This window comes from Mastigoproctus giganteus, chromosome 4 (assembly GCF_048544385.1).
Source record: "Mastigoproctus giganteus isolate SK-2022 chromosome 4, ASM4854438v1, whole genome shotgun sequence".
Lineage (NCBI taxonomy): Eukaryota > Metazoa > Arthropoda > Arachnida > Uropygi > Thelyphonidae > Mastigoproctus > Mastigoproctus giganteus.
The window spans coordinates 4,356,457-4,382,595 of record NC_143578.1 but is presented as its reverse complement, the minus strand read 5'-3'; the positions used below and the strand labels follow the sequence as shown (position 1 = coordinate 4,382,595).

General features: G+C 39.1%; 1 protein-coding gene across 3 annotated transcripts in view; it reads right to left on the bottom strand.

The window, feature by feature from the left end:
- Window positions 1-26,139, bottom strand: part of LOC150086348 (cytohesin-1-like) — a 274,992-nt gene that overhangs the window by 149,560 nt on the left and 99,293 nt on the right. For all 3 annotated transcript variants that reach the window (XM_090371321.1, XM_090371320.1, XM_090371322.1), the window contains exon 2: window positions 9,926-9,999. In XM_090371321.1, the coding sequence (XP_090227447.1) occupies window positions 9,926-9,999 (74 nt within the window). The remainder of the gene's footprint in view (window positions 1-9,925; window positions 10,000-26,139) is intronic.

Genomic DNA, 26,139 nt, shown 5'->3' with positions numbered 1-26,139 from the left:
TTGGGTGAAAGATAACTTTGAAGAGCAATGCTGCATATTGAGAAGTTATATATAAATTATAAATATACCCCCTCCCCATTTTTATTAACACGAAACGGCTAAGTTTTTCACGTAAAAATATTATTTATAATTTAACATTCAACAAATCGAAACCATAAAAATACTGTTAAAAAAGTATAAAGTCTATAAGGTAATAATAAGATTCATTTATGAATTTGGTTCCTATTGAAATATTCATCTTTACTTTTACAAATCACTAGTTAGTTCTTTAGGTAAGGCTAAATACAATTTTTTTTTTTTTTTAATTTAGTCTAATTTAGTAAATGACCCTTTGGTCCCCAAACCTTTCAACGCTAACCACTGTTACAGGAAACGTAAGAAATAATGTGGTGACTCTATCAGTGGCCTATCCAGGTATCATTGTAAGGGGGAGATGCCGACCAGGCTCTTGAGTTTTTTTTTTTAGTCTCCTGTGTTCTTTTCTTTAATTTCAAATTTTTGGCTAAGGGGGGCATATGTCCCTGTGCCCATCCCTGCTCTCTATTATTATATAAAAACAATATTGTGACTTTTTTTTTTTTTTTTTTTTTAAATTCTGGAGCAGACCGATGGGTCCGTCTTCCTGGGTTCTTACGTTTTGCTAATTCTTGCACCGTGGTAGCTATGCTTCTGATCACAGCAGAATACAAATTTTAAATTTCTCATGCGCTAAAAAAACTTATGACATTAGTTAAAGTCATATTGTAAGGAAATAAGGTAAGTAATAACAGTGGTCTCCAAACTTTTGGTCGCACATCCTTATTTTACTTAAAAGGACTAGCGCGCACCCCGGAATAAAAAATTATTTAAATAAGTTTAATATATTTTTTAAATTTATAAATCATTTACATGGAAGGCATTATATCTAAAATCACATATAATTTTAAAAGATCATAAATAAAAAAATACAAAACAAAATTAAATTGAAGTTAAAGTACAAAATGGATGTACTGTACTTGAACGTGTATAATTGACGGCATGATCAAAGAAAGCCACATATTGAAGTATTAAAAGAATATTTATTTATAATATTTTCAATTCCGTTTCGAAAAACTAAAATTTTCATAATTGATAAATATTGATTTATTGCGGATCATCTCGCGCACCCAACTTTGGAGGCCACTGAGTTATAACACGAATTAATAGCATTTCTAAATGCCGTTAGTTTCTAAGGGCTAAAAAAAAAAAAACAGAATACTTCTATACGTTAAAAAAAAAAAAAAAAACGGAATAAACGAAAAAATTCAACTTTCGAAAATGAGAAATAATTTAGATTAAAAATAATTTTGCGTGGGGCAAAATTAATACAGTACTGTAAAAACAGAAGAAACTCATAATAATACAATATGACCTTTATTTGAGTAGTAAGTGGAAGTAATTCTCCAATTTAATACAATGAGAGATACATTATTTTATTTATGTCTCAACCTCCTAACAAGATTCGATATTTGCAACCCACAGGTAAATTTGAAAATGCCTTCTCCCAAAAAAATCGGGGAAAAGGAATGCTTTCCTACTTAGAACTAAACAAAAGAAATTATGCAGCTAAAAGTTCAATATGGTATAAGGATTTTTTTTTTTTTTTCAAGCTTAAACGGTACATATCCGCACTATGAGTAACCCGTGCTAGGACTATATCGGAAGATTCGATCGGAAACGGAAGTTGATTGCGCAAACATCCGGCCAAAGAACAAATCATCCGAATGCCTGAAACAATCACTACTGCAAGTTTACCTCGCACTACTACATGGATCAGAGTTGGAGGGTGTCAAACGGACCCCTGAGCGCCAGAAAACAAATATTCCCGAAACAACCGACTAGTAAACAAAATAAAATAAAAGTTGTTCACCGACAAAATAGTTAAAAGTATAGAAAACACTTTTAATCATTTATCTTTGTCACTGACAAGGATAAATGCTGGTGAATAAAAAAAAAAAAAAAGATGCGTTAATCAGGGCTGATAACGCTTTCACCCATTTTATTTTAGCATTAGCATTAGCATTAGCAGAGGCATATGATGCAAGAAAGCAAGCTTATTCAGCATCAGCCAAAAAAAACAAAAAAAAAAAAAAAAAAACCCACTCCCATTTCACCCCTCCGTTCGTTCGAAATACTTGTCCAGTTGAGCTTTAAATTTGTTTAGGCTATCAACTTCAACAACCAGTGATGGAAGTCGGTTCCACCAACCAACCACCCGCTGGCCAAAGGCAAATTTCCGCACATCTATCCGACATCCGTCCTTCCTCAATTTGAATTTATGCCCTCTGAGGTGATTATTCTGAGAAAGATGAAGAATCCCATTGGCATTGAGCATGCTCAAACCATTCAAAGCCTTATACACCTCTATCAGATCACCTCGCCGGTGCCTAGTCTCCAGACTCTGTAATTTGCAAAACTTAAGCCTTTCTTCGTAAGAGCAACCCTTTGTTCCATTTACTAATCTTGTTGCCCTTCTCTGTACCCGTTCCAGCAGCTCTACATCCTTCTTGAAATGAGGCCTCCAGACCTGTATACAGTACTCAAGATGTGGCCTTACCATTGCCTTATACAAGGGAATAATCACCTCCTTATCCCTGCTAGAAAAATTCCTGTATATCATTGACAAGACACCATGAGCTACTCTTGCAGCTCGTCTGCACTGCTCAGAGAACTTCATATCTGCCTGCACAATTACCCCCAGGTCCTTTTCATTCTCCACCACTGTCAGTGTAGTACCGCAGAGTTGATACGTTGCTCTGGGGTTACTGTTTCCCATATGCAGCACTTTACATTTGTCGATGTTAAACCTCATTTGCCACCTCTCAGCCCATCTGTTCAACCTGTCCAGATCCTGTTGCAGCAGCATAGCGTCAGTATTGTCCTTAACGACCCTGCCAACCTTTGTATCATCTGCAAACTTGGACATTAAACTTGATATCCCATCATCAATATCATTCATAAACACCGAAAACAACAACGGACCCAACACTGAACCTTGAGGAACTCCACTAATAACATTAGTCCACGTTGAGCAGTGTCCATTGATTACCACTCTCTGTCTTCTGCCACTCAACCATCCCCTTATCCATAGCAGCAATTTGCCTCCAATGCCACACTGCTCCAATTTGTGCAGCAGTCTTCCATGTGCAACAGTATCAAAAGCCTTTCTAAGATCCAAATATATAATATCAAAGTTATTCCCTGCATCCAGTTCTTTTGTGACTACATCATAGTATCTAATCAAATTGGTCAGGCAAGACCTGCCCTTAACAAAACCATGCTGCGTCTGAGCTATAACTGAATTCTTGTCTAGATGATCCTGCAGTGCTTCTTTAACCAGTGCCTCCATTAATTTACCTGGAACAGAAGTTAAACTAACAGGTCTATAATTACTTGTGTCAGCCTTTGAACCTCCTTTGTGAATTGGGGTCACATTTGCACATCTCCAGTCCATAGGTACCTCCCCTGAGTCCAAGGAAGCTCTCATAATTATGGCTAAGGGTTTGCTTACTTCCTTTGCTGCCTCCTTTAATATAACTGGATAGATCCCATCCACCCCAGGTGCCTTTTTTATGTTTATCCCCAACAATCTCTCCTCCACTTTCCTCTCAGTTATTACAAAATCATCCAGCTCACTGCCAATGTTTACTTTACCTACATCATTCTCCTTCCTGAATAACTCCTCATGCGTGAATGTAGATGCAAAATACTCGTTTAGATTGTTAGCCACCTGAGCAGGATCCTCAACTGTTGAACCATCAATATCCAGTGGACCAATCTGATTCATCCCTTTCCTTTTCGAGTTCAAGTATGTAAAGAACTCTTTTCTGTTTTTCTTTGCATCCTTTGCCAAGGATTTTTCATAGTCTGCCTTTGCCTGCCTAATCTCCTTTGTGACTTGGTTACAGACCAACTTATATCTATCATAGGCTTCCATGTCACCCATTAATTTGTATGTATCCCATGCATTTTTCTTCTCTGCCACATGTCTCATTAGTTCATCTGACAACCATTTAGGCCTAAACCTTGAACAATATTTCTTAGTTGGTATGTAAAGCCTGGTAGCCTCCAAGATTAGTTCCTTGAATGCTTCCCATTTTGAGTTTGCTGTTGGTAACATCATCACTTGGTCCCACTGTATAGAATTTAAATACTGTCTCAGACCATCATAGTCACCTTTACGAAAACAAAAACCCTTCCCTTTACCTCTGATGGTAGTTACCTCCTTGAGTAAATCCCACTTCAACACACTGTGATCACTGCCACCTAGTGGTTCATTTATCTGCAGGTTCTTAATGCATGAGGAATCACTACTGATAATCAGATCAAGAGTATTGCTCCCTCTCGTTGCCTCACGAACATGCTGATGTAGAAAACAATCATCCAATAAATCCACAAAAGCCTTGCTAGTGTGCGAGTGACCAACCCACAAATTCCAGTCAATATCTGGGAAATTAAAGTCCCCCATTATAAGACTCTCTGATTTACTGGCCCACTCTATTTCCCTGTACAATATCTTATTATACTCATCAGAGTCATTAGGCCTATAGCACACTCCTACTCTCAATTTTGATTTCCCTATGCTTATGTCACACCAAACTGACTCGACGCTGCCCTGTCCATCGATGTCGACTGGCTTCACTTCCTTGGACTTTATGTGTTTCTTAATTAATAGCATAACCCCTCCTCCCCTCCTGTCCTGTCTATCCTTTCTATACACATTGTATTCCCCAAATTCCAGTTCCGCATTACTTATATCTGTGTGACACCACGTCTCTGATATCCCAACAATATCTGCCTTTGATGTTTTGAGCAATACCTCAAATTCATCAAATTTATTTACCAAACTCCTAGCATTGGTGTACACGCAGGTATACATGCACCTGTTTCTATTCTTAGCTACCCTAACACAACCCATGTGTTTACTTGTACCGCAATGACTACCAGCAGTCTCTGAAATATCCTGCATCCTGTTTTTCAGACTTCTGCTCATTTCAATAGAAGCAGTGCAAGAATCACTTCCACCTCTGCCACTGGCTACTGTTAATCTATTAGTCCTTGTATCCCCCCCAACTAGCAGTTTTCCGACCCACCTAACACTGCCTCGACAGCATCAGCAAAAATTCTTGCACCCTTTCTATTTAAGTGTATCCCATCCCTGTAGAAGCAATCTCTCCTGTTAACAAGTACAGTCCAGGCTGAAAAAAATTCTACCCCTTGAGCCTTGCACAATCCCTCCAGGGCCGAATTGATCGACAAGGCTCTCATCATATACTCCCTCCTATCGTGTCTGGGCAGAATTGCAGACACTTTCAAGTTCAACCCTAATTCACGGCTTTTTTTCAACAGTGACCTGTACTTGCTAAGTAATTCCGCCGGTCTCCTACTCTTAATATCATTAGTGCCAACGTGTACAACTATATCACCTTTTGTGCCCTTAAAAGATGATATCCGTTCTACAACGTCATCAACCTTTGCCCCTGGCAGACATACCCTGGTCCTATTCCACCTATCCCACCTATCAGTTTTTATCTCGGCTGTGGCATATTTTAATATATTTCGTCAGTGAATTTTTAATTTCCTTATCGTATACTTTTTAAAATTTTTCGAACAAACTCTTCGGGCCTTGGTCGTTTACAGAATAAACGATTTCACCACTTGTTTTATTCCGTTCATTAGTAGTTTCAAAACTGCGCCACCAAACCTTTATTTTTTGGAACGTTTCTTTCGTAGTTATTTCATAAATTTAATTCGTTTTACCAACAACGGAAGCAGGGTTAAATGGTTAAGTGACACTCTAAGCCGAAGCAGAGTACAGTAAAATTCTGAAAATAAAATAAGTACATAATGCATAAAGTACACGTGCAATTCCCAGTAATATACGAAAACTAGACCAAAAATTGGGAGGGAAACGCGTAAAAGAACAAATGTAAAAAATTACGTTACAGAACATATTCCAGCCCGAGAATTTCCTTACATCACTCAATCGAAATATAAATCATAAAAGGGAAAATTCCATTAAAAGCTGGGGGAAATTATGTCCTCTTTATTATCTGTAATCCGATAATATTCTCCGCACAAACAGGTTTTTCTTCCCACCTTCTGAACACAGTGCGATGGCATCTCGATGCACGTTTAATTTGAAGAGGGGCGAGCTTTTTGTGCCGATGCACGGGTGATCCTCACCCACTGCACTCCCCTGTCTGTAAAACTGCCGAACACTACCGATCATTTATGAGAGGTGACAAGCTTTTACTCGAACAGAAGTTTAATAACCGTCTCTTACGAATACAATGCGCACTTGCGTTAAACCTACAAATCTGTTCGTGCCATTTCAGCGCCTCAAACCAACACGTTATCAGCTGGAAGTTCTCGATCAACTATTTTGCGCACACCAAGTATTTTGCAGTTTAAAGAGTATACCGACAGCTCGAAGAACGAGTTCAGTAATACGGAGAACCGTTACAAGAGAACACTGAGACGCAACAGCTAAATCGGCACCCACTGCTGGATGTTGGTTTCGGGACACTTACCATCAATCGGGGAAAGGGGTGGGGGGAAAATCAGTCGTCATTTCCGTCTCGTTGGTATTCAACCACGCGTGAAGCTGACTGCAGCTTTATGTGATTACGAATATGTAGACGCAATTGCACGATGATTTGGCATACTCAGATAGCCAACAGGTATTCATTTTCGTGAGGGCCAGCTCATTGCTTCGGTGGGAGGCGGGGAGCGACATTTTGACAAGGATTGTAAAAGATTTCTTAAGAATCTCTTGAGCAGCGTTAAATATTTTAAATATTAGCGCAGTAATAAACGTTAAGTAATACAATGCGTCTGTGTCTGTATTAAATTCATCAGAATACAAGAGCCAAATATGGCGTGCTCCCTGTGCATTCACCGACCGGGCTAGCCGGGTGGGTAAAGTGCCTGCCTGGCAACCCAAAGGTCGCGGGTTCGATTCCCGCCTCGGGCTTAGATATCACGGCCACGATGCACAAAGGAAGCAGGAAAAAACTGGTTCCTTCGTGTATTGATCACATATGATAAAAAAAAAAATAATATATATATATATTCACCGATTCATTCGCCACATTCAGTAAGTACCTTTTCATTAAGAACTGAGTTGTCGAATGGCACCTACAATTTATGATACTGAACCCATTTCAAGTCTCCTTCATGCTAAAGAAATAATGGTAAAATCACGAGCAGCGAAGTGGATAGCGTCATCGCTATTCGACACCAGCCGAAAGTGAATATTTCTCAATTTCGGTTGGTGACGGATCTTTTACACGCCTTGGCAGAGATGGTAAGTATCGGGGGGGGGGAGATATATGCACATTTTTCCTCTCCTGGAAACAGGATTAAAACTCCAGCAATCAAACATATTGATCAAGGAATATAAGTAATTAAGAGACTAAGTCTCGTAACTTTATAAATAAGTTATGAACTAAAAAAAAGTAATAATAAATCACTTATAACTAAAAAAAAAAAAAAAAACGAACAAAAAACAACGTTTATGATCGAACCGAGTATACAGTATTTTGTTTCTGGGGATCCACCACATTACCCATCCATTCCTGCAATCAACAATATCCTGTGGTTTAGCTAAATAGTAAGGAATGCATCATTCCGCCTTATTCGGATGGAAACAAAACTTTTTTTTTTTTTTTGCATTAGCCAAAAAAAAAAAAAAAAACACACCCCATATTCAATAAGTACCTACCCACTAAGAACTGAGTTTTTGACCGGCAAACTAAATTTTTATGATATTGAACCGATTTAAGTCTCCTTTAAGCTAAACAGCATAAAATAATGGAAAAAGTATCTATAATTTATGGTAAAATTCAAATTATCACCCAAACTTAGGTTCACTGCCTCCACCACATTAGGAAGCAATTTATTGTAATATTCGACAACCCGCTGCCAACCCCCTCCCCGCCATTTCATATTTGTTTCGTGTTTCACCCACGAGAAGAACAGGCCTTCATCCATTTCACTCACCCCCTTTAGTGACTTATACACCTCGATTAGATCTCCCCTTGCATGCTACTTGTCAAACTTCACAGTCCGCATCTTCTGAGACGTTATTTACATATTTGCACTCGTCACCAATCTGATCGCCCTTCTCTGAACCTCTCCAGACCTGAATACACAAAATGCAGTCTAACCATCCCGTTATAAAGACGGATTATGAGCTCCTTCATCCTAAAAATCACAGACAGGACATCACGTTCTTTCCTAGTCGCTTGTTTTACACTACATGAAAAATTTTATGTCACACTGAATCATGGAAGCCGTCTTTTTCATTCTGAACCACTTTTAGTTCTCCTCCCCCTATACATAGTGATTTCAGGATTTCTTTCCAAAAATGCAGAACCTAATAATTGCGATTTCTGTCCGATTTTAATGAAATTTGGAAAGGCTCGATAATTATTCTAACAGAGCAAAATATAAAATCCATTCACCTGGTGTCGTGTTATTAGACGAGGACAAAGAAGTAATAATTGCCGGACTTCTATTGGTTTGATTTTAATTAAATTTGGGATGCCAGTCTTTCTAAAAGAGCGTTGTATCCATCAGCCATTGCCGGACTTATATTGCATAGAACATTGTATTTATCAGCCATTCTTATATCCATACAAGGAATGCGCCATTCTAAACAACAACAGATATAACGGATTCGCCATTCTAAAACAATAGCGGATGGATACAACGAAATGCTGACGTGGTGATACGACGGCCAAATAACTTCTTGAAAGTCTACAGTTAAAGGAGATGGACTTTACTTTCGCAAAGGAAGGTGATGTGTATCTCGATGGCGCATATAGCCGTAAGAGCAGAAGGCTTTCTTTGAGTGGAGTGGTTTCTCTATATGTATTTCATTTCTGAAGTGGGCTTGCAGAATATTCACGACAGCAGACTGTGCAGAATATGCACAGGACTTTTACTCCAATTCCTGGGCGGGGGAGAGAGGGGACGGCTCTGCTGTTTTTCTCTCCCCCTCGCCCACCCCTCTTTTCTTCCTGGTGGGGCATGGGCATGCCCCACTGACCTTCTTTGGGGCCGTCTTCCCTATTGAACCCGTATTTCTGACTTTTCCCCCAGCCTTCAGTCTCCTCCCTACTCTGACTAAATATCATAGCGTATGCCCCACACTACCAAAATTTTAATTGTTCAAATCAAGTCACGCATGTCCTTTTGGCCTCTAATAATCTCTTAGCGTCTTACCCTGAAATCGCCGCGTGATGCATTACATTTTTTTTTTTACATAGGCCCTAGCCACTGAAATCTCAGGAAACTAGGTGGCAGGGCCTGCCAGAGTAAAGTTTCATACTACTGTGTACCTGGTCTGCCTCCACGGGGCCAAGTGTGGGCAACGTTGGGCCTCAGTAGAGGTACAGCGGCTAAATGGCCAGATGAACAACGATACATAACATTACCCTTATACAAAATCCATACACTTTTAAATCTCTGGCCTTCCCAGTGAACTGGTACACCTACAATGAAAGCAACGCGGAGATGGGGGAACCCCTGGTGCCGTTAGACATCAATACACTTTACTTATTCACGACAGCAAAAAAGTCTCACTTAGCTTGAGTGTAAAATTGGAATATCCTCCGATCAGCAGCAGTAATCGAATCGAAATTGTTTTAAATTAGGTACATCAAGCGGTGTCGCCATTAAACATTGCCATAGAGACAATTTCATATTTCAGAAACCCATTACTGTATTAAAAATATTTATTTATGTATTAAATAAATATTTTCTCTATAAAAAAAAACAATTTTAATTTTTTATATCATATTTTAACCGGGGCTTACACATCGTGCATCGATAATAAACTACAGCCAACCTACAAATTCACTGCCTCGTATCAATTAAAAGGACAGAGTTAACTACTTACCTGAATTTCTTGAAGAAGTTCAACTTTTCTTCGTCGAATGTCGGCCAGCAAATGCTGCTCTTCGGGTGTCAGATCTGAAAGTAAAAAAGTCAATAAATAAATATCTCTCTCTGTACTCCTGGACACAGACAGAGGCTGTATTTAGTAGTTACGCGAGCTTGAACCACAATCAACTAAAACGCTGCTACTGATGAACCTTGAGGTTTACCATTCGGTTATCATTAAAAATAAAATACATCTGTGCTCCGTTTTCTCTCTCTGTATAAAATCCCTGAGACCCCCCATTGCTGCAGTTTAAAGTGGACAAACTGTTTATCCCATGCCAAACTATAAATTTTTAATCTACGGCAAGCGTGAGGAAAATGTTTGAACATCTTCGATTCACGATTTACAAGTTGAGTGTTGAAAAAAGTTTCATTATTATAGGAAACCGAACTTGTTACGCTGGTAGCAAGTTCGGCTTCTTACATTTAACATTATATCTATTTGATGGTAGATGTAGTGATATATATGATCATCATATGATTTTGGGATGCCTTGCATTAAAATGGACAACACTGTTGCTTGGGGGGGGGGCTAAGAAAATAGAATGAAACACCTTCAAGTATAATCCATGGAATTTTGGCAGGAGGCAGAGATGAAATCAAGAGAGGAAACTGCGTCTGAATTCGATCGAATTAGAATTTGATCGAATTAGAATTCGATCCCGCCTTCATTAGGTCAAGCACCAACAGTCGATGTAATAAGTTTCATCAACGGTTACAAAGTTAAATAATCCAGATGAATGTCTTTGGAGTAAATAAAGACAGCCTTATGTCAAAGAAAGCGGTTGCAGAAAATTTCGTCAGCCAGGGATCCCACGAAGAAACAGTTCAGTTACACGCATAAGTTTGATTAAGAATTATAAACGAGGAAAGACTTTTGTTACGTGAATATTGAAGAGAGAGATTTCAAAAGAGATAAAGTGTAATATACGTAACAGGATGCATAGATTGGTCACGAGTATACATTTCATTCAGTAATAAATACGAGGGCTGTTCGATAAAGAATGATCATCCATATTTCGATGGTCCTTTTCAAAGTAGTCTCCATATGATATAATGCACTTAATCCAACGTTCTTGCCATTCTTCAAAAACATGGTGAAGTAATTTTTTTGACATGCGTTTGAGAATCGCTCCAATGTCTTTACAACTTGTTCTGACAACTGAAACGTTTTCCTCGCAGCTCCTGCTCTAACTTTGAAAATAATAATAATAAAAAAATCGCAGGGTTCAAGGAAGGGCGGATTAGGAATAAGTTTGAAATTAATGTTGGTTAAGTGCTCGTTGAGTATGAGCAATGTGAGGTCTCGCATTGTCTTCATGCAGCATCCACTCACCTGCTTGCAGTTGTGGTCGTTTGCAACGAATGTGATTCCGCAAAAATGCAGTGCAGTTCTTTAGTACGTTCCCGTCGCAGTCGTATGATGTGGCATAACACGTTGGTAAACCATTCCATGAATGTCAAGTATACAACCATAACCTTTCCTGCAGAAGCCACAACTTTTGCCATTATCGGTGTTGGCGATGACGTAGACTTCTACACAGAGCTTTGTTGCTTACTCTATGGAAGCCTTTTCTCATTCGTCGTTGCGCAGAACCTCATCTTCAGTAACCAAACTTGTTAAGTTCCAGTATGTACTGGAACTTAACAAGTTTGAGATTCTGCAGACTGTTCAGGACCAAGATATCGACGAGGAATACTATAACTTTCTGAAAGTGATAAAGCCCAAGAGACCTATAGGTAAAAAGAAATCCAAAGAAGAAAAGATTAGTCAAGAAACACTTGTCATGATGAACCGAAGACGACAAATGGAGAGCAAGATAAACACTGACAAGGACAAAATTGAGTATACTGAGTTATGCAAAGCCTTTAGAAAGAGATTCAGAGGACAGAAGAAGATTTAACACAAGAAAAGTAGAACAAGCATTAAGGGAAAACAAAGGACTTAAATACCATGAGCAGTAATACCGAAAGACAAATAACACTGAAATTGAAGAATAGCAATGGTGTACTTATAAATAACAGATAAGGCATAATTGAAATAGCAGAAGACTAATACAGAGAATTATACAAGGAGCGAGGAAATGAAGCCAGCAGTGGGGAAGATAGATCACAAATTAGTAACACATACGACACACCCGATATCCTTCCTGATGAAGTAGAACAAGCGTTGAAGAAAATGAAGCATCAGAAAGCCCCGGGGGAAGATGAAGTTACTGTAGAGTTATTAAAATTGGGAGGAAGAGACATGACACAGAAACTGGCAAGACTCTTCACAAATATGCACTGGAAAAGGCGTGACGCCTAAGGAGTGGAATAATGCAATCATAGTTTTGCTGCATAAGAAAGCAGATAAATCAGAAATTATAGACCAATTAGGTTGTTATCCCACATCTACAAGTTGTTCACAAGGGTCATTACTAACAGATTAGAAAGAATACTTGATGAGAATCAACCAAAAGAGCAAGCTGGCTTTAGGACAGGATTCTCAACTATGGATCACCTTCACGTAATATCACAGCTAATGGAGAAAGCAAATGAATATAAAACACTATTATGCCTGGCATTTGTGGATTATGAAAAGGCATTTGACTCCATACAGCATAAGGCAATGTTTCGGGCACTGGAAAGACAAGGCATAGATACCCAATATATTATGATTTTGAAGAAAATATATGAGAACGCTACTTCCTTTATTAGACTACACAAAGAGAGTAGCAAAGTTAAAATCGAAAAAGTAGTTCGACAAGGAGATACAATATCTCCTAAGCTGTTTACTGCTGCCCTTGAGGAAGCTTTCCGAAGATTAGACTGGTCGCAGAAAGGAGCCAATGTGAATGGAGAGTACCTAAACCATTTACGATTTGCAGATGATATTGTGATCATAAGCCACGATTCCAAAGAATTAGAGGAAAATCTTAATCAGTTATGCAGAGTTGGCAAGGAGTTCGGACTAAAGAGGAATATGACTAAAAAAAAAAAAGTAATGATGAACGGGTATGCCACAGAAAGGGTTATAATGATTGAAGGAGCAGTAATTGAAAAGGTGGACTCATATACTGTATACTTATCTGGGACAAGTCATTAGCCGTAATAATGATAAATGGCTGGAAGTCAAGAGAAGAATACATTTTGGATGGATAGCATTCACAAACTGAGGAGGAATATCCCAATTTGTCTGAAACGTAAAATAATGAACCAGTGTATATCCCCACCATGACTTATGAAAATGAAACTTGGGCAATCACCAAAAGAATGGAATAGAAGCTGAGAACTACACGGCGAAGAATGGAATGAATTATATTGGGAATCAGACTGTTAGATAAGAAGAAAACACATGGATTAGGCAGCAAACTCAATAAGGGACATTCTAATCAAAACTAAAGAACTAAAATAGGCTTGGGCGGACACATAGCTCAAAGACATGATGACAGATGGACTAAGAAAATAACAGAATGGTATCCAAGAGGAGCTAGAAGAAAACCTGGAAGACAACGACGGAGATGGACAGATGAAATTCTTGAGTTCGTGGGTAGTAAATGTATGTCAATTGCGAAAACAGAAGGAACTGGAAAGTTGCTGGAGGGGCCTTCATCCTGCAGTGGATTGAAAATGGCTGATGATGATTTGCAGCGATGAGTTTATAAAGAATAAAAAGCTTCATACTACCAGACATTTTGTTTACTAAGCATTGATGAATCTGGGTTATACACAAACACACACGATATGTAGTAAGAGGGCGAAAGTGGTTGAGACTACGCTATGCTAATCTCTGTACACGTACAATTTGAACTGCTCGGACGGAGGTCAGTACAATGACCCGTACATTTTCTTTTAATGCACGCTACGACCGCCTCGTACGCCTTAATGAGAAGATGGCCGAAGGCGGAGCCAAAAGAAAATATAGCACGAGGAGCGGAGCAACAAAAATACATAACGGGCAAAATGCAGTCGCTTCATTCAGTTTGGGATGTGTCGTTTATGTCCTCGGCTTATCTCCCTTCGACTATTTAAACTTTGGGCCCTCGTGCAGGAAATGTGTCCGAGTAGGCGGCACACACGATTCGCCTCTGACCCGAAATGCAATTGCAGCTGCCCATTCATATTAGAAGCGAGTGGAGACCTTACAATTAAATGGCAATTCAGGGCAGGAAGTTACTAATTTTGAAAGTTGAATCTATTGTGGTAGCTTCAATTATGAATTTTGTTTGTGTACGAAAGAAGAATGAATATCTTGAACACTGACCACGCACGGAGATCAATTTCTGAACAAGACAAAATTCTGCACACATTCATGAAAGAATGAGATTATTAAAAAAAGTTAAGAGGACTATGAACACATACATAGGCCGCCGTAGCCTAGTGGTCAGGCGCGGGTGCCTAAATACACGTGCCTTGAGTGGCCTATTTTTATTTATTCATATTAAAAATAAAAATAAAAAATTCATTAGAGCGACACTGGTACACCTCTGGACTATTGGCATCCTCCATGCAGAATAACTTACTACTACAATACGAATGAGTGATTCCCCCCCCTTATCTTCATACGTATCTAATTTAAAAAAATTATTTAAATTATTTTTCTAATTAAATAAAATTTTGATATGGAGATTAATTCCAACACTCCCCACCCAGAATATGTTAATGGATGGTCCGACTCACGCGAGAACCTCAATATAATAAGAAGCAACAAGTTAATGTGCGCAGTGCATTATATTTCAAGTACATAAACAAATAGCAATAATTCATCATTTATAACGAGAGAGAGAGAGAGAGAGAGAGAGAGAGAGAGAGAGAGAGAGAGAGAGAGAGAGAGAGAGAGCGAGCAAAATGCAACGCCTTTTATGCGCGAAAAGAGTTTCTTTACTGAACATCCATCACGTTGCCCATTCATTTCCCCAACCAGTGTATGGCAACAAACAGAATATCAGTGCTTCAGCATAAAAATTTTCATGGAAATCCATCTACTGGAGTCGGGTTATTACATGCGGGCGAACGGACGGATAAAGAAATTTGAGATGCTCCATAAATCTTTCTGAAAGCCCCAAATGTTATAAAATTTCACGAGAATACATCCACTTTTAGTTCAGTTATTACGTACCGAAGTAAAAAATAAATAAAAAAAAATTATAAATAAATAAATAATAAAATAATTCTGTACCTAGTACATAATGTGTCCTGCCGCTAGCATATTTAACGGGTTTTACATTTAAAAGTGATCGGCAGGCGTTAAAAAGGTTTTAATTTTCAGATATTAATAAATTTCACGGATAATATATATATATATATATATATAACAATGTTTTTATTTTATAATGATTACATATCGGTTACTGAAAGTATTGGTCTGTGATGACTAAAGTAGGATATATAATTTTTACATTGAAGAGTTCACGACTAAAGACACCACTATAGTTGTTCCATTACGTGTAGTATTTATCGAAAGATGTGATGACATGTCCAAGTTGAAGAACGTTTTCATAAACTCTTTTCCAGTCTCAGAGTTTAATTGTAAAGAAAAAAATTACATTCAATCTGAAAACACCAGGTCACTTGAAAACATATGCGTTTTCGAATTAACGCCTTTTCCGAAAGTTGTTTTTTTTTTTTTTTTTTTTTTTGTATCTTAAAACCTTAATATTGCTGTTTCTAAATTCCTTAACTTTCCAACGTTATTCCGTTTATTACGTGGAGAAAATTTCCTTCATCATATTTTCCACTATCCTGGAAAAACTACTGCAATTTTCAGAGGTTTGAAAGTTTTTCCTCTTGTATAGAGCTAAGATGAAATTTGGTCCAGTAGAAGATAAATTAAACTGGAATAGGTTTTCGTAACGCTTTTTCACATGACGGTTTTTCGTTATAAAATTTTTGGAATAACCCCAGGGGCTCAACGTCTGGTGAGTATGGGCTTGGCACACCCAGGGTCCTGAGCTGGATATCATCATTCTTCTCTTTCTTTGGTGATTCCTTTCTACTTTCTCTCTCTCTCTCTCTCCCCCCCCCCCCCCTCTCTCTCGTAATTCGGAATTTTTTTTTTTTTTTTTGGCCGGTGCAGCATAAGCCTCAGGCTTCCTTGCACCATATGGCTAATCATAATAATAATAATAAAAACGTTTTTAACGTCAATAATAATTTCCGGATTTCTATTGGTCCGATTTTAATGAAATTCAGAATGGTTAAAAGGCCCAAATATAAAATTTCGTAAACAATCGAACAGAGTCGAGTTGTTACATGCGAAGACAAGGGACAGACAGACAGACATGGCGAACTGCTTTAGTGAACATGGCGAAATGTTCGCTAAACGTATCGTTTTATATCTGAGAAAAACAAAAGTTAATACCAGATCACCTCCTGCAAATTAAGTCACACACACATACAAACATTTTTTTTATTGTAAAAAAAAAAAAAAAATTATATGCTGTACTATACATACAAGCTGCGCATTTCCGTTGTAATTAATTTTCTACATAGCCGAACTGTATATAAAATGTGAATTGCGAATAAACTGTAATATTTTATTTATTTATTATTCTTTTTTTTTTTTTTTGATTAATCGGCATTCTGCTCCTCGTCATTAGCATGGATAATCAACGTTCCACTGTATTATCGCTATTATTAATTTACCAGCGTTACCATATCTGGAGGGTGATACGAAAAATAGGGATTTACTACCCGAAAAACAGGTTTCAAGGGGTCACTGTAACTGTATAAATCAAACTGGCGTTGGGAGAAGAGCTGGAGTTCTAAAAGCAGTTCCAAATGCTGGGAGAAAGAGCTGTGCAAATCCCTAGGTAGAACAGCAGGTGCAATGCGGGGGGTGGATTGGAAAGAGAATAACACGTTGACCCAGTTAAAGAGCAGTCCAGGTGATCCTCTGTGGATGCTCACTCGATGTTCTACTCGCTCCCACACAAGAGAGAACACAAAACTCTCGAGCCCCTCTTCCCACCGTGTACGCATCTCTCGCTTTGTGTTAAACTCCGTTTCCGTTGACCCGAAAGTTACTTCCAACAAAACCTGCAGCGAAGATTTCCTCGCGGTGACAAGATAAGCGGGGATGTTGGGGAAGAGGGCCGAGAAGATTGCGCTAATTGCTTTACAACTTCAAACACGCACTACACGGCTGACGGCCAATTTCCTCGGTAATCAACAAACATACGGCAGCGGCAGAAGAAAAGCGGGGGATGCTTTGGAGAAGTGAGTCATCGCTGTGACGCTTCGTCAAAGGGATGGTCCCCAAACTGCACATTTTCAGCTATGGAGTCTGAAATGAGCATCTTCAATGGGGAAAAGGGTTGGTTCTGTGCCAGCAGTTGCAGCTGGCTCGATTTGCAGTTACTACAAAGGAACTATCCTCAACAGCAAGGTGGAAATCCTTCCTCTCTGATACACTGATCATTTTTTGTACAGTGCAAAAATAAGCTTCCAGCGTGCAATTCACTTACAACACAGTGGAGCCCAAAATAAGCTAGGCTATACACGCTAATAAATAATTTCAATTTTGATCTTACTACGCTATCTTTATTCCGTTTAAAATAAATTTTCTGTTTCGGAGTGTCCGAATGGACGTCCATTTCGGGTTACGGACAGGATAAATTAAGAGGAGGGACGTCAAAAAATTTGTATTCACCCAGAAATAGTTGTGATTGAAAGGGTTTTTTTTTTTTTTTTTATTATTTGATACCTTGAAATCTTGGTAATATCTGAAGTAGCAACCACACAAATTTTGGTTTCGACCTCGCGATTATTTTTTTTTTTTTTTCCTCTGCAGTGCTGAATGAGGTCAGGTTTCGCAATAGATAAAGTGGAATACAGATCAGTAATTCGGTTCCTCTTTCTGCAAGGGAAAACACCCAAAACAATCCACGAAGAAATGGTCTGTTTATGGAAAAGACTGCCAAGGTTACAGTGTTGTGCACATTGGTATAAACAATTCAAATATGAAAGAACCTCAGTGCATTATGAAGAAACTGCTGTAACAGAAGTGATGCAAAAATTGAGGCATTAATCCTGTAAGATCCGCCGTATTAGTGTAAAAGAACTAGCGTAGGGTCTGTGGAGAGCATCATCCATTAACAGTGGCATATGAGTAAAGTGCCTGTCAGATGAGTTCCTAAGACTTCTGACCCCTTACTAGAAGAAGGAAAGGGCACAATGTGCACACGAAATGTTGTCGAGTTGTCAGGAATAGCAAGAGGAGTTTTATTCACTGGTCACCATGGATGAAACTTGGATCCATCACTATGATCCTGAAAATAACAAATGTCAAAACAATGGAAGCATGCAGAATCATCACAATCAATTCTTCAAGCACAAACTTCGACCCCTCACACACACACTTCACCTATTACCAAACTTCTAAACTACAGAAAAGTCTCGGAACGGATCTTCACGCTCCGCTTACTCGTCTCAATTAAAATGATAGCGGGTGAAATTAATACGCCAAGTTTTTGGCAGATTTGTAACTGGAGAATCCACTCTTCTCTACAGTGTGGCGAAAAAGCTCAGGAAATGCAACAGATTCCTGCCCATAGGGATGCTCCAAAACAGATAATGGATATTGATTACAAGAAATTCATTGAGGAAAAATCCTACAGAAGACGTATCATTAGGGAGCAGCTCTCGTCTTCAGCTGGAGGAAAAAAAATAAATAAATAAAATAATAAAAAAAAAAAAATAAACTGTTTTCTCATTTCCCGTGATTACAACTTGTTTTTTGTTTTTTCTGTTTTGGTTCTTTTTCATGTTAAATCCCTAGCACTGTTCCTGTTATGGGTATTGCATCTGGCATCCATGTAAAATTTTCGCTGATTGCAATAAAGAAACATACACATGTGTATATATCCCCACCCCCGCACCAAAATGAAAAGGTGCAACCAAGCTGGAAAGATGATGCTGTCAGTTTTTTATTTTTATTTTTGGAATCAACATTGTGTAATACTAATAGATTACCTTCGAAGGGGCTGTACTGTGATGGCGAAGTATTATTCCAACCTTCTCATTAGGTTGGAATAATACTTCGGAATAATACTATTCTCATTAGGTTAGAATAATACTACTACAAAAGGAGAAAAAAAAAAAAAAAGAAGGGAAAAGCTATCAAGAAGAGTGCGCCTTCTCCACGATAATGCTCCTACGCATTCATAACATGGTGCCCATGAATGCGGGTTTGAAATGTTGCCGAATGCTGCTTATTCCTCTGACCCTGCTCGGATTCCTTCCTCTTTCCTGCTATGAAGTCCTTTCTTGGTGGAAAACTCTCTGCTGCTGCTGCTGCTGCTGCTGATGATGACGAGGTGATTTCTGCTGCAAAAATACTGTATGTCATTTTGTCCGGTAATTATTGAAAAAGTGGAATACATGGTGTTTATTTAAACCTTCTATCACAATTACTTCTGGTTGAATACAAATCTTTGACCCCCCCCCCCCCACCAGTACACAAATATTGTGGTATTCCGTGGGCTAGCATCAGCATACTTGCACGTGAAGTTACAAGAGGAGGGAGAAGAAAAAAAAAAAAAAAATAAAATAAAAATATATTCTTTGTTACACCTAATTTACTCACAACTATACTTCATCAATGCAAAACAGCTTTACTAAAGACAGCCGAAAAAAGCAACCAGAGAGTGTTTACAATGCGAACAGGATAAAGACGAGTCACCTTAGGCTGCTAATGAAGTGACGATGGAAACCAGTCTGCTTTCACGCCTTCCTTTAGAATGGTGATTTGAAGCTCACGCAGATCGCCACCGCGCCATTATTAAGACCCCATGACCTGACTCCGAGATAATCCGATTAAGGTTAGGCTACAGTGACAGCGCAAGTCATGACGGATCCGTACAAGCACTTGCAAATGAAATCCATTTAAGACGATTAATTAGATTTTGTCGCAGAGGCGATCGTTTTGTCTTGCGAGGTGCCATCGAAGCGATGTAAGCACCGACGCAGGTCTTGCACAGAACGGACTAATCTAATTACGCCTAATGGACCTCTTCATTAGGGCAAGGCGTTGCCAGGCGAACAGTAGATGCCCAATGAGGTGGCGGGACTTAACGAAGCACAGCGTCTTCTGCAGTTAACGCCACGAAAAAATACGCACATTTTCTGTATATGCAGAAACACCACGGTCAGAGGAGCGGTTTCTGGCGTATGTGTGTGCGCAAGCAGCGTACCCACTTCCATCCGTTACATTTCTCTGCTTGACCAACATAGACTACAAATATAACAGCCATAAAAAGAAAGTGATAACTACAGAGAAGTTGTTTGCCGGTTTTTTTTTTTTTTTTTTTTTTTTTGTTGGCGCATCGGCTTCTGTGACCATAGTGCACCTCCCAAGGTTTTTGCAGTACTTTGATCCAAGCCTGAGGCGGGATTCGAACCCGCGACCTTTTTGTTGCCAGGCAGGCACTTTACCCACCCGGCTAGCCCGGTCGGCAGTTTGCCGGTGCCATCAAAACTCCTTGACAGCCCAACTGAGGATTTGTCCAATCTTAACATCCTCTGCAGTCACATCTCACCATTTCGTGAAGAAATTCCCATAACTTACGAATATATAGACGCCTAAATTAGTCTAACTCTGAATTTATAAACATCCACAGTCCAGTTGCAGCATTACTCATCCTTCGGGGAGAGGGGCAGTAATCCACCTAATCAGATTCGAAATCTCAAGGAAGGCTGTATTTGATCCCAAATATTTAAAAATAGAAACTACTATCGACCTCTTCAAGCTATATAAATAAATTTTCTATTTATACTCTGGGACGGTCAGAGGAGTTTACAAGATAGAGAGAGAGAGAGAGAGAATACAAGAAACAGCACAGTATTTTGAAGTCACCGCTTGAACTGCGGCCACTCAAAGCACATGTACTGTACTTATACCACACGGGTAATCTCTGACAGAATCTAAGTAATACCAATTATCGAGGGTACTGGTCCTAGCCGCTGAAATCCCAGGAAACTAAGTAGCAAGACCAGCCAGAGTACAAATATTGGTAACACTCGGCCGGCCTCCCTGTGGCGGGTATTGGTAACGTCGGGTCTCACTAGGGGCCTGGCGGCTAACAGGCCTGACGAACAATGGGCACAACAAACTACATAGTACATATCCACTTTTAAATCTCTGGTTTGTCCGATACAGAGAACGTACGCGGAGATAAGAGAAATCTCAGGTGCCGTCAGACCCCGAACATACCTAATATCGAGGGTACTGCTTCCATTTCCAGCGACAGCTGATATTCACAGCAAGGGTGGCAGTGACTAAATCATGTGTTATCTGCACACACTCGAAACAATAATGTAAAAGTACCTTAAGTACATATTCCATATTCAAGACAAACAAAACTCCACGTGGTTTTCACAAGACGGTATCCCTGTTATTAAACATGGCGAAATAATGTAATCATTTTAACCCGTTCACCAAACTCATAAGATGACTTGTCAGATCCATTCTCCCACCGGAAGAGCGTCTTCAACATAATAACTATCGTCAAAATTTGCGAAGAACAATTAACACCATCAATGGCTATGGGGTGGGGTGGGGAGGGAGGGAGAGAGAGAGAGAGAGAGAACGATAAGATCGATGTCATTCTCACATCTTATCTGAAAATTGCCTCCTATTTCATCGGTGAAGTCATGAAATTATAACAAAATTATCAGCCGCGAGTCGTTCCAGATGATTGGCTAAATTAGAGGTGTCCAGCTTGTGAAGATACAGAACCCCAACATCAACTGCAGACTTCGAAGTAATTTCGGAAATACTTGGAGAAGTGTATTTTCAAGATCGTTGTCCATCGTCCACAAATACAACATTTCGAGCTACTACGAACATCACCAATCACCTCTCCGCCGAAATTAATCCTTTCATGAGAGGATTAATTTGGAAACTTGTGAGAACTATTACGAGTTCCCAGATAACATCTCAGAGCTATTCAGAAAGCTGCTCACCAAGAGTTTTCTAACCTTCTAAAAAGGTAATCACTGCTTTTGCAAACAAGAGAGAGAGAGAGAGAGACGAATGTGGTCCCGACCACAGACGCCGATTATCGCAGGCGTCTAATGGAGTTGAAGACAGAATAATTGAATTTATATGTAAATACATGACATTTGTTATTTAAATATATTACATGGATCTTCGTCAGCCTCTGTCTACTGCGTATCAACCATTTCTCTTGGACTCCAAAGAAAAGTTTAATTTTCTGCAAGAATTTGCTAATAAAACCTTCAGCAGACATAACTCACCAACAGCAGGAGTTTCAGTTTTTGGAACTACTATTCCAACTTCACGTTTTCGACGTGGACAGTTTCTAATCATAATCGTATAATTCTGAACGACCACTCTGTTTTCCTCTCTTCTTATCTCCTGCTGGCTTTTTAGGCTGGTTCTGAGATGGAATTATCTGCTGGCACAGGGCTACCTTGTGGAACTGTCATTGAAAACTCATTAATTAGAAGGCATCTTTATGGGGCTCAAAGGTCTGCCCTTCTAAGTATAACCATGGCTTGTCGGAAAATCTTCAATAACACATTTAAAGTCATTGTAGGGCAAAAACCTATAGACTTGGTTATTTTGGAATGATATTTATATTATGAAACAAAGAGAAATTGTAGTTCTGAGGTTTTAGGAATTAGGTAGGAAAAGTATATGTTAAGAAGGATGCCATTAAAGAGAAGAAAGGGTTTGAACTTTAAACAATGGAAATTTGGCAAAGTCGATGGAGATCGTCCGAGAAGGGAAGTTGTACATATCAGTTGATTCGTGAAGTAAGATCTGCAGAGAAGATTAACAAATGGCCTAGTTTAGGTCTGAGGTTGCCCTCAACCCATTTTCATGGTTGAGGGCAAGGTTATGGCAGCTCGGAATAGAGAATTGTGTATATGGAAATCTGGAAACTATGGAACGTATACACATTATTAGAATGTCAGAGACGTTCCTAGAAATAAGTTGAAGCAGCAAGTTAATATTTACTCTTCCCTGGAGTTCTGGCGTCTCTTTGAGAATAGAGAGAATTATATTGCTGTCAATGAATTTGTAAAGGAAATGCTTAGTTTGAGAAGATTTTAGTGGTTTTATTTATACGAATTTTATTATATACAATTATTTATTTGTAAATAGCGTAAATAGTGAGTGTACATTGAAATTTTAGATATAGGGATTTTTTAGTCACTTAGACAAGGAGAGTGCAAAAACAAATAACAAAAAAAAAAAAAAGTTGGATAGTAGTGACCTACCTCCACGTGGCTGGGGGCAGAAACTTTGTCATCAAAATTCTAAACTTAGTTTGGATGATGACAAAGGCCAAGTAGGTCGTTTATTGATTTTATCGCGTGAATGAACACATTTTAATGATTTTATATGATGGCCTTAGGATGGTCCTGAGACGGAATCATCTAGCACAGGGCTACCCTGTGTGGAATCTTTATCTCTTCCCTCTATTTACTCTTATTTTATTATTTTCCTCTTTATATCAGGTGTTTACCTTTTACTCTTTCTCTGCTATTCTTTCCTCTGTTTTGTTTGGCCTTGTTGGTACCAGTCTTGCATTAGTGAAGAATTTGTCTATAAATTTATTCGGTTTGTAATCGCTTTTTTGCCTCATCGCGGTTTACACATGTGCAGTGGATATGCTAACGTAACATCCCAATTTTTTCTTGAACTCCGACACGTTGCACGTCCAGTTACTGCTGTTGTCGGTGTCCCTACAACGTGAAAGAAAGTACTGTATATGTACTTCTACCAATCTGACTGTTTTACTGCTGAGCATGAACAGTTTTTTAATTCTTGATTTTAATATTTTCTTTTCTTTATTTGCGTTTAATGGTCTGCATTTCCAGAAACATAATGACAGTTTCATTTTTATTGACGACTTTCTCGAAGAAATAGTGCACAATCAGTCTACTTCCACATTTTTTTTTTTTTTATGAAAACCCCAAACAATAAACAGCACTGACCAGTTGCATCCTTGTTCCATCAATTAAGCTGACAATTATAGTAATAACAATACACAGAATAGTAATGATGAAAATTCAGAATAAACATACGTGCCATTGGTTAAATAACCTGAATAAATAAATGTCAGGTGTAGGAGTACAAAAGCCCTTCAGTTGTTAGTGTACTTCTAGTTGGGTGGGCGGATGGCGGTCCTATTCAGCAAGGCTACTACAATTGTCGATTTTAATGTGAGGACAGTAACGGGAAAAACAATGCATTTACGAGGGGTGTTTTTGGGCAGCAGAATTGAAATGAGGGAGGAAAAGCCTGGAAAATGACCTACGCCGTGGAAGACCCGCAATGTCCGTCATTCCGTTACTTGTTGACAGTGTGCATGATCAGGTGATGAGTGATCAACCAGTGATAGTTCGGCACAATGTCAACGTCTTGGGCATCTCATCTTGCACAGTGAGAACCTCTGTCGTGTGTACCACATAACAGAGGGACTCACTATGATAAAAGGTGACCACAAGATGGGTCCCAAAGTTCTTAACAGGAGATCAAAAATGTGCAAGAGTTGTCAAGTAAAAATTTTCATCGTTTGAACAAATTTATTTGTAAGGTTTGTAACCATGGATGAGATTTGGGATTATCACTTTCGGCCAGAGACAAAGGAGTCTAAACAATGGAAATACAGCTTTCCTCCCTCCAAAGAAAGCCAAGCCGATCCTATCTGCTAGCAAAGTGACGGCATCGTTTTTTTGAGATGTTGACGGAGTACAGCTAGTGGATTACTAGAAAGTAATCAGAAACCAGTAAACGCCGAATAAAACTGCAAAGGAGGCTTATTCCGCTTGGGAAACGCGCCTGCTCATAAGTCTGTCACTGCCATAGTTGCACTGCACGAACGGGTCTTTGAAATCTTGGACCTTATTCTGCAGATTTAGATCTAGTGCGTATGGAAGACAGAGTGCTCCATACTCACTAGATCTAATATTCATAGACTTTTAAACCTCTGGCCTCTATAGTGTTCTGTATCACACAATGCCATACTACGCGGAGATGGGGGAACCCCTGGTGCCGTTAGACCTTAAACACGCTATACTGATTAGATCCAGCACCACCAGGACTTTCACCTATTTTCTAATTTGAAAAAAAAAATACCTGGCTGACATCCATTTTCCTACCAAAAGAGACGCTGCTGCTGTAGTGGCTGCATTCCTGGAGGTCCGAGAGCAAAAAGTGTATTGTACTCCAAAGGAAATAAAACGTGCTACCAGACACCTCAAATAAATCTTTCATACTCAAGCCACGAACATTTCTAATGTACCTCCCAGATTAAGGATCCTGTATAATTAAGGTCATTGTGTCTATCTCTATTTTTTTGTTCTTTATTAAGGAGTCGAGGTTGCCATCCACTCTATTCAGAGACTTCAGCATTTCTTTGAAAAGATCGTGTCTGTTGTGCAAGACGATTATAGCTATAATAATAGTAGTAATAAAATATAGGGCTGAATACTTTCAGATCTGATTTCCGTGCAGTCGACAGAAAGTGACCCACATTGGCCACTTCCGAATATGACCGCGGTGCCAGTGCCGATTCCTGTTGCACAACACGCTTGTCTGTCTGTCTCGCACCTGTTACTCCCTTAACATTGTCGCATCGTGTTTCGGTGCAGCGTTTCCGTGTTGTGTAACGAACACCCATCGCATGCTTTTCGTCTGAGTGCACGGTGTGAACTACACATATCCCGACTACACGGTACAGTTGCGTTCCATGTTTGCGGTCACAGCTGGCGGTCGTTCCGTTGTAATTTGTTTCGAAACAGTTCACACGTCCAATATGCAAATAAACGGTGTTATCTCTGCCATAAAAAGCAAAACAAACTTAGAATGATCGTCTTCTTTCTTGGAGTATACCCGCAAGGTAACTAAGGATATCAGCTCAGACGTCAATGCTTTCTAGTCTATGAATTGCCATATCCGGTTTGTCTGTTTGTGGAACAGAATAAAAAGCCCAAGGAAATCTTACGCCCTCGCCGACAAACTAGATAAACCACCCCGCTTGCATCATCCACTGAGTTCGAAGAAGGATCTTTCCAGCCGGATATAAAAACAGAATACAATAATCGATGAAATGCTAGAATAGGTACAAAATATCTACCTGAATGGGATAAACGATAAGTTGTCAAAATAGTCCGCAGATAGGTATGAAAAATACAAGTTTCGCCATTACTCTA